General features: G+C 44.1%; 1 protein-coding gene across 1 annotated transcript; it reads left to right on the top strand.

Moving 5' to 3' along the window:
- The first annotated feature begins 375 nt into the window (after positions 1–375).
- MSRB2 (methionine sulfoxide reductase B2) lies at positions 376–9275 on the top strand. Its single transcript, XM_030943707.1, has 5 exons — positions 376–442; positions 1424–1530; positions 2512–2588; positions 6516–6663; positions 9168–9275. The coding sequence occupies exons 1-5, from the start codon at positions 376–378 to the stop codon at positions 9273–9275; spliced, it is 507 nt and encodes a 168-aa protein (XP_030799567.1).
- Positions 9276–9987: the final 712 nt, after the last annotated feature.

The following is a 9987-nucleotide window of genomic DNA, read 5'->3' as shown; positions in this document are numbered from 1 at the left end:
CCTGTAACACGCATCCAGGACAGCAAGAGCGCTTTTGCATGCAAGTACCAGACCTGTTCTCCTTGAAAACAACCTAGAATAGCTGCAAGCAAATGTCTCAACAGGATTTTGTTACGTTTATGGCCGCAGCGAGTGTTCATTTTTAAGCTGGTCTCGGTAAGAAGTGATTGAAACCTTTACCTGCAAATGCTCCATCGGCATTTAAGCGGGTGCTTTACTCATTGCTTTTATGAGGTCTGATTCTTTAGGTGGAACGCAGGGATTACACACGGCCAGAATCTCCCCCGCTGCCGCCCCGCCGCTATGGCGGCTCGTCCGCTCGGGAGGATGCTCGGGAGGATGCTCGGGAGGATGCTCGGGAGGATGTCCGGAGGGATGCTCGGGAGCGGCCGCCCGCTCCTCCCGCTGCCGAGCGCCGCCCGCGCTGCGCACAGAGACACAGGTACCGCGTGCGGAGGGGGAAAGGAGCCCCTGCTCGCCGGCTTCTGGCCGCTTAGGGAGGGCTTCGTTAGCATGCTGTAGGTTTTTGTCTTGAACTGGCAGGCTAAGCTCTAGGTTTTTTGGTTAAACTATCATTTTCAAATTAATTTCCCCCTGCCCTCTCCCCCACCCCCAGTCTCACCTCTACCTTGCAAGAGATAAATTCAGGCAAGTGTTCATTCTTCAGGAGCTGATTGTTTATCAAGGATCCTGTGCTGATGGGAGATAGGCTGTGAGGTAGTTCCCCACCTCAGACTTTTTGATTAGGAGAGTATTAAACTATTTTACTCCCTGTGTTTCAGCCAGTCTATTAATTCTTTGCCAATCCTGTACCACCACAAGTGTTCTTGGTGTGTACAGACTCACAGGACATGTTGCTGGAGGTTTGCACCATGATGGGCAGCTTCTGCTCTGCTGTTGTGTGTCCCTCACTTAACTGTGGCCCCATTTCTCTTGGGCTGTAGGTGTTGCTTTCTTCCAGTCCTCCTTCTTAGCATCACTTTTCACTGGGGCCTGTGGGAGTTGCCAGTGTTCCACAGCCCACAGATGAACATTACTTCTGGTTTCTGAGGGTCTCCAAGAGGTTTGCCAAACCCTTTGGTGCTATCCAGGGATGAAGGAGGAGCACTGGCAGACCGGGGGTTATCCTGAGCCAGGGCAGAGGGCTGTGCTGGGAGAGTGGGTGGTACCTGGGGTCAGAGGTTCCTTTCCAAGCCTTCCCAAGTGGTTTGCTGGAGCTGCTCTCTGCATGTGCACTCAGCACTCCAGCACTCCAAATGGAAAGCAGATGCCAAGTCCTGCATGTGCCCCTGCTCATGCCCCTGAACCACCCTCTGTGCTTTGTCTGCACCCACAGAAACTTTTGGAGAACTGAGATGATGATGGAAAGCATCAGTGGAATCTAAGCTATCTTACTAAATTATCTTTCTATATCTAATTGAAGACACAGACCCCCTCACTAAACAAGCTCAAGCAGCTGCTGCTACTGACTGGAAAAAAAAATTGACTCCGGAGCAATTCTATGTCACACGAGAAAAAGGAACAGAACCGGTGAGCAAAATGCTTATGCAGCTGATGCTGCCCAAGGGTGAGCCATCTCCTCTGCCTGCTGGGTACAGAAAAACCTGCCCTGGGGAGCTCTCACCACTCCCTTTCTTCACAGGACTTCCCCTGCCTTCCTGTGGATGAAAGTTAGACTCAACATACGGAACAGGGTGGATTTTGTTCTGACACAGACTGTTTTGCAGATGAAAAACATTCTGCATTCTTTTCATATTTTATTGGGGTTTTTTTCTAGGATAATTTCCCTCCAGATTAACTGTTTGTGTGGTGGGATTAGAGGCCTGTCCGGAGGATAGGGAAATCCTCAGATATTTTTATCCTGTAGCCTCCTTTTTATGGCCATATGTAGATTAGCCATGGAAATCTTAAACATAGTGCTCCCTTCAGGAGATGGGTTCTCCCTCAGGTGCCAGATCACCCACCCACATGTCCCCACGTTTCCTCCTTCTGGGAAGGAAGCCATGTAGCATTGTGGGTGGAGCGCTGGCTGTCCCTAGCCCAGAGACAGGACTTCTGCACACATGGAGCATGTACCATGTGATCTGTGCCCAAATCCATATCTGTAAAATAAGGATCCCAGTACCAGACCATGGAGGAAGGAGGAGAGTCTCTCTGTAAAGCCACGTTAAAGTTGTGGCAGTCCATAGCAGAGCCCTGGCCTTTGGGATCCTGCACATTTCACCAGTTTCTTGGAGGTCACGACTCCATCCTTGGTACCTGGAAGATTTATGCATCTGACTGGTCTCAAAGTTTGTGGGGGTAGGGGGTAGTCTTCACTACTAGCCCAAAGGCATCCCCCCCCTTCATTTTTTCAGGCTGCTAATGTTTGTTCTTCAAAGCCCCCCTGCAAAGCCTTCTTTTTATGGTTTTTCTCCTGTTTCGAATCTGATTCCTACATGCTTCTTCCAGATGGTGAGCTTTTAAAGACCTACATTATTAACTTCTCTTTTTTCCTTCCTATTTGAAAAGCCATTCAGTGGGATCTATCTGAATAACACAGAATCAGGAATATACTGCTGTGTGTGCTGCAATGCCCCCCTCTTCAGGTAACAGCCTCTGGATTTCACAGCATCTTTAACATGTACTGATTGTGGCAGGAAGGGCAATGTCTTTTCATGAATGGCATGCAAAGTGTTGGTCAGAGGAACAATCCCTGGTGCCCAAGTGCTGTGTGTAAGTGTTCCAGGATGCCTGTGGTGGCACAGATCCATGGTATGCCTTTTCCTTGAGCTGTTGAGGCTTGCCCATGGCCAGCACACAGATGTCAGGCTGCAGTCTGCCTCTTTCTCCAGACACGCTTCTTTCTAGTTGATAATAATTCTCTGGTTAAGAGGTCCTTAAGCCACAAGCTGCTGCAAAATCCATGTATTTATGTATGAGTATCACCGTGTGTTTGTTCTGCTCTTGTGCTCTTCCATACTCATCTTCCGCCACTCGTGCTGCTGGGCTGGAGAGACCTTGGTCTGCCTTTGTCTGCTGCTGTGATGTTCTCATTGATGGGCCCCTCACACTGCAGCTGAGACCTTCTCTCCACCCCCACCCCCTCCTTGTTCCCTAAATTAAATCCCACTATTCTTGCCTTTTTGGTTACATCTACTTTTTAAAGCCTGGCTGTAAATGATTGCACAGTTAACCTCTGTGCTCTTTACAATACTTTATACTTTGCAACTTCATTAATGTCTAAGTAAAAGGAAATAGAGTGCCTTGGAGTAGGATGTGCAGAGAGTGTTCTGTTCTCTGTAACTGAACCAGGAAAGATAGTTTCTCAAATTTTTGGTCTAGAAAACAGTCCTTATTTATTCCCAACTGAGAATTGAATGAAATGTGGCTGATTTAAAGGATGAATCACAGATCAGGACTTCAAATGGGATGCTAAGGATCAAGAGATCTGGATAGTAAGAAAGGAGGGGAAAATGTAATGGATGCATTGAAAATAAACCTAAACTAAGTAATTAAATTATAATTGTGTACAATTAGTTTTCATTTGGCCAAGTGCAGTAAACTATTGTTGTGCAAACATGCATTTGTTTACACATATAATTTTCCATAGAGGTTTGCTAATGAATAGTTCTAAATAAATTTATTTCTGGTGTTAGCTCAGCCTTACAAAATACTCTGAAGAGAAATATAAAATCTAAAAACACCTCTGGAAAATTCAGATAAATTAGAGGAATTGTAAAGTACTAAGCTGTGGAAGATTTCCTTCCATTCCTTCAGATTTTCCTTCAATTTTGGCCCCTTTTATATGAGACAATTGATATTGACAGGCCAACATGAAGAGAGACAAACACTGGAGGGAATTGCTTCTGTTGTTAAACTAGTAACAAAACAGCAATATAACCAAACAGCCAGGCTGCCCTTTGCACAATCCAGCTCTCAGAGAATATAAGCACTTTCCTTTGCAGCACAAGATAATGCTAAGCCTCACAGACAAAAAAGGCCAAACTTTCAGGGAAAAAAAATCTTGTAGGAAAAAAGGAAGCTATTAAATGTGAAAAATCACCTGAAAATATATTTTCCGTGGAGATGTTGTGATGTGCAGAACACAAGCAATCAGGAGGAGGAGTGCTATTGGATAAGAGATTCATTCACCATATTTATTTCCTAGTCCATTAAAAATGTTCTTGTGAATTTTTGTTTTTTTCAAATGCATTAGATCATTAGCTGCAGGTAAACATGAAGTATTTCTTCCTTTCTTTGAAACGTGTGTATACATTTAAATCAGAATTTAGTACCTTCTGCTACCAAATATACATTTGAAAGAGTTGGAAATACGTGGAACAAACCCCTAACCTTTATAGATAGCAAATTGTGGTGCTTTAATGAAATCTCAAACCTTCATCAAACCATAAACCTACAGCTGAGATTCATACAGCAAAAAGCACTTTTTAGAATTATCTGGATTCCATCCAGGAGGACTGAAACAGGGATCAAAGTAAATGACATGTGCTGCAGGAATGGTGTGTCGAGGTCTAATCTAATGCATATGTTTAGAGAAAGTCCATTTATCCATAAATTAAGTGGTGAAATACTTCAAAGGACAAATATGGTCTTGAACAGCAATATTTTTGGGTACTAAAATGTTTCTATTAGGGAATCTAAGTGACATTACTCTTAATAAAACCACACAGAGACCATTTCTGTTGAGAGCTGGTTTAACAGCTCAAAAGATTGTTCCTTTAGCAGTGGAAAACATCTACAATAAACTCAAGTATTGTGAGTGGCATGCAAGGGACAGAGTCACTCAGGGTCAGATGCAAAACCCACACAGTGTTAAAGACCTTCCTTGACTCTGTGGGTTTTCAGAGAGGATCTCTGTATCTACGTATGAATAAACATAAGGATTCCTGTGTCAAAAAATAAAAGAGTTTTGATAAAAAGAAACCGAACAGATGTATGTCGGGGAAGCTCAGAAGTCATGTATGGATATGTGTCCCCCAGGCCATTCTTGGGGACTCTGTGGCTGGTAGGGACAGTGTTCATGTGGGTTTGTGGCAGGGAAAGCAGGGAGCCTTCTTGAGCTGGAAAGAAACAGGCCTGGAGCCCTGAGGACCTTGATGTACAAACACGGAGTCTGCAAAGTGCATTTCCTTCAGAGCAGGCTGCTCCTGTGCTGTGCCCTATTTCTCTCCAGTTTTATGGAGAGGAGGGGAAGGAGAACATTTCTAATGGCTGTGTGTTGATGTAAATGACTAAGCAACAGCCCACACAAAACCTAGCCTTTGCTCATTCTGTGCTAGCAAATCCTCTTTTATTTCCACAGCTGCATTACTCAACGACAGCCCTGTACAGATGATTATAAAAATGCTGACTCATGCACTGCTCTTTGGGTTGGATTTTTAAAGGTTTTTGTCCAGTTCCTTTGCCTTATCTTTCTAAACGGCACTGCAATGCAGATTTTCAGATTTTCCTTTGCCGTGTGAACAACCCACCAAAATATACATGATGTATATTACATACTTTGTTTTCAATTCTGTCATAAATAACCTTTCAATCCCCTCGATCAAGAGCTGCTAGTGGTGCTGATGTCTCCTTCCACCACTAGATGCCAGTAAGAGCATTGGGTTTGCAAAACTGGGGAAAAAACCATGAGAAATCGTGAGGAAATGGTTGTGGTGAGTCTCCAGACCACTGATCTGAGAAGTATGTGAACCTATCTTAATTGCTTGTTCTAACTCATGCTAGGTCCCTCTCTGATGAGAGAAGGTTTATATTGCTGTCAAAGCTTGCACAATTTTAAACAAAAGGGATTATCTCATTCCTGTACAAAATCCCTAAAATGTCTTTTGATCGTATTTGCCAGCACACTCTGGGTTTTAATATGCAGCTAAACAGTGCTGGTCACCCTGGATGTTAACAGGGGCACCCACAAGCTGACAATCTGTTGTACTGTTACTGGCTGCCATTATCTCTTGGGAAAAGTAGATCTTTGTACTGTGAGGATTTGTCATTGGTTGATTGATGGTTTGAGCAAGGTTCTGTTTGATTTTCCAAACCAGCTTGATGGCTGACTGCAAGACAAAGCCTCCATCATCATCAGGCACGAGCCTGGTCTGGTGGGCCAGCCCAGCCTTTGTCTACTCTTAATTTCTTCTAGTAAACTCTCTTCTCTGAGATTGCTGGATTGAGCCAGGCTTCAAACTGCAGCTCTGTAGGTGCAGTTCAGCTAAACACCATACCATAATGTTAGTACAGCAGCTGTCAGAAAAAAACCCTTTTCTAAGCTTTAAAAAATACCAACCTGACATTGAAATAGAAACAGTGAGACAAAATCTCCTGTTGTGAGCTGACTGAGAATTCCCTTTGGAAAGGAGTTTCCAGTACAGTTTGATGCCAATGAGAAAATTTCTACCGTTCCAAATATTGATATTGGTACAACACAGGCATGAGGGAAGAAACCAATGTTCTTAATAGAAGCAGACTCTTTTGTAACATCTCTGTTATTAACTAACAAGATCTGGTTTCCACTACAGCTCAGAGAAGAAGTACAATTCTGGGACTGGATGGCCATCTTTTTCTGAGGCTTATGGTACCTGTGGCAGAGATGAAAGTAACACCAATATTGTGAGACGACCAGATAACTCACTGGGGTCAAGAAGAACTGAAGTTGTCTGCAAACAGGTTTGTTTATTTTGGAGATGATGCACAAAGACACAAAACTTAGCAGATAAGCTTCCTTTGTGCCCGTCAATCTACCTAAATGAATCTATCTAAATACAACAGTGAGAATTACAGTATCACTGGAGCCATTCTTTCCAAGTCTGAGCTGAAGAAAAGTATGTGACTGGGGAAAGCAATTGTGTATGTATAGCCAAAGGCTGGAGCTTACAGAGAAAATGTACTCAAGGTGTGCTGTAAAGTGTGACAAGAGATGGTAGAAGAAACTCTGAGATAGGGTCCATGCATTTGGCCCATCACAGGGACAGTTCTTCCTCATTCAGCCTTGCTAAATATTTGCTGTAGATTTTCTTAAAATATTCAGAGATGGAGACACCAGCCCTTGAAGTCATTTGCAGCCATTACCATTTGCCCTGCAGGGTGGTAGCTGCGCCCTGCATCTCCATAGCTATTTCTGTGGATTCTCTTGTTTCACAGAAGGTACCCTTCTATTTTTTCTAGCTATTTTGACTCCCTCAGTCATCTCTTTTATAGACTAGAAAGTTCCAGTTCCTTCAGCTGTTCCTTTTTATGCAGCACTTTTTAGCGTGCTCACCATTCTGTTGCTGTGTTTTGCATCCTTCCCAATTCACCATTTTCCTTCTTGTAGTAGAGTGCAAGGTTGGACACAGCTGGGCCCAGCCTGCAGCAGGGTTAGAGGCTGTTCAGGTGTGCTAGAAATGGTGTTCCTGTCCTTACACCTTTACCTTTCCACAGACTATATTACACAGACACATATTTATTTTGGAACCTGCTGTAATACCCAGGTTCTCTTTCTAAGCAACTGCCACCTTTAACCATTTCTTCCCAAGCCTGAATCCATTTTTTACTTATGTTAAAGTATAAAAGTATGCAGTTGAATTTAATGAATTGCATCTTGGATTTGGAGTTTTTTTATGTCTCTGTGCGTCAGTTTTTGTAAACTGTTAAGATTGTTCATGCTGTCCTTCAGTGTGCTTGCAGCAGGCTTAGGTACATCTGCAAATGTAACCAGAATTTGCTGCAGTGAAACTCAGAAGAGTTCACATTTGCAGCCATATGCAGCAAACACTTTCAAGAACCCCAGCTGATGACCTTCTAATTTTATAATGTCACTGATAGCTATACTGTATCTAATATTTTCACATCAGTAATTTGAGAGGGCAATCCTCAGCTGACCTATGAGAATGGCCTACAGTGACTTATTAACTTGAAATTCTCATGACATATTGAGATGTTTAGATGCTGTCATTTATTTCCTATACTTTCTGGCAATAATACCTTTTGAATTTCTCTTCTGGGATCTGCTTGTTTGGGGGCAGATACTTGCCCACTGACAAGATGTGATCCCTTGTCACTCCCCAGGACTCTCCCACTCACAGAACTCAACAGTGATTTAATCATGAAAGTCCCTTAATTCAGGATAGCACAGTAATAATAATGTTGGTCCATAATTCCAATGATAATAATGCAATGTCAATGGTTTCTGGTCACCAGCAGCGCTGCCCAGGGCTCAGTGCTGGCACAGCTCTGTTTCATGTCTTTGTCAATGACCCACATGAGGGGATCCAGGGCACCCTCAGGCCCTGCAGACACAGCGAGCTGGGTGGGAGTGTTGAGCTGCTGGAGGGCAGGAAGGCTCTGCAGGGGGATCTGCACAGGCTGCACTGATGGGGAGAGCCCAGAGCTCTGAGGTCCAACAAGGCCAAGTGCCTGGGGCTGCTCCTGCCCTTGGCTCACAACAACCCCTGCAGCTCCAGCCTGGGGCAGGGTGGCTGCAAAGATGCCTGGAGGGAAAGGGGCTGGGGGTGCTGCTCAACAGCAGCTGAACATGAGCCACAGAGTGCCCAGGTGGCCAAGAGGCCAATGGCATCCTGGCCTGGATCAGCAATGGAGTGGCCAGCAGGGACCAGGACAGTGACCATAACCCTGTACATGGCACTGGTGAGGCCTTGAGTTCTGTGTCCAGCTTTGGGTCCCTCAATTCAGGAAGGACATTGAGGTGCTGGAGCGTGTCCAGAGAAGAGCAGTGGAGCTGGGGAAGGGTCTGGAGCACAATCAGATGAGGAGAAGCTGAGGGAGCTGGGGATGCTTAGCCTGGAGAAGAGGAGGCTCAGGGGTGACCTTGTCACTCTCTACAGCTGCCTGAAAGGAGGGTGCAGCCAGGTGGGGGTTGTCTTCTCCCAGGCAGCTGGAGACAGGATGAGTGGACATGGCCTCAGGCTGTACCAGGGAGCTTCAGGCTGGACATCAGAGGGAATTTCTTCATGAAAATGATTGTTAAGCATTGGAATGGACTGCCAAGGGAGGTGGTGGAGCCACCATGCCTGGTGACTTTCTTTGTTCAAGAAAGCGCTGGTCATGGCAATTAGAGCCATGGTGGTGATCAGTCAAAGATGAGCTCTGTGAATAAGAGGTCTTTCCCAGCCTAAATGATTCTGTCATTTTGCAGCAATACAATAATAAAATGGCAATAATTTCTGTTGCAGTGTGATGCCCATCTAGGCCATGTGTTTGATGATGGACCTACACCTTCTGGGCAGAGGTTCTGTATCAACAGCACTTCATTAAACTTCAAACCAGGCTCTGGTCAGTGACAAGTGGCTCTCTCTGGCTGGCAGAACATTCTTTCTCTGCTCCTACAGCATGCTTGTGGAAAACTCTCATGCTTTTAATATATAACTCAAATTTTAGTATTTATGCTGTAGTAGCCTTGTTTCCCAGCTGTTATCATTGTTGATAAAATACATATTTATGTTTTAATTCTTCGTCAGTCTGTCTTTTCATGGTTAGTGTGGTGTGTTGATCTGCTTATTGTATTTTTAATAAAAAAATAACCTGTGCAATAGTTTACATTTGCAGCTATCATCATTAGTTGTATTGAGGCTGTGAAATGTGGTGCTCTCCTGGACCTGACTGCCCGTTCTGAGCAGTAGCTGTGCCACTCAGGAACACAGATGTGCATGGCTGATCATAGTAAACTTCTATAAAATCATCATATCCTTCTAAAGGGAAGCAAAAATAACATTAATCTTCAAATAAGGTCTGAGGGGTTTTTTTTTCCCCTGATGTGACAGACCCTTAGCTGAGCCAAGTGACTTTTCAGTGAACCCATAAAAGCAAAGTCTTGAAGGAGGACCTAATTAAAACTATTTCAGGCAATGGAACCAGTGGAGACATGAAGTCTTTCTTCTTTTAAATCAATTATTTTCATTCTGTGTCCAATAGCAGGGTTTAAATAGGGCTTGCTCCAGAAACTTCTCTTACAGCAATTAAATGATAATAATGTAACGATATGTGTAATATTTG

Source organism: Camarhynchus parvulus, chromosome 2 (assembly GCF_901933205.1).
Source record: "Camarhynchus parvulus chromosome 2, STF_HiC, whole genome shotgun sequence".
Lineage (NCBI taxonomy): Eukaryota > Metazoa > Chordata > Aves > Passeriformes > Thraupidae > Camarhynchus > Camarhynchus parvulus.
This window is presented reverse-complemented; position numbering and strand designations above follow the sequence as displayed.

What these genes read in the sequence shown, in the direction of transcription:
- MSRB2 (XM_030943707.1), top strand. Translation starts at nt 376, where the DNA reads ATGCTCGGGAGCGGCCGCCCGCTCCTCCCGCTGCCGAGCGCCGCCCGC. An exon ending in GAGAAAAAGGAACAGAACCG is followed by an intron (nt 1,531 to 2,511) that starts GTGAGCAAAATG and finishes CTATTTGAAAAG; the next exon opens with CCATTCAGTGGGATCTATCT. An exon ending in CTGAAGTTGTCTGCAAACAG is followed by an intron (nt 6,664 to 9,167) that starts GTTTGTTTATTT and finishes TTTCTGTTGCAG; the next exon opens with TGTGATGCCCATCTAGGCCA.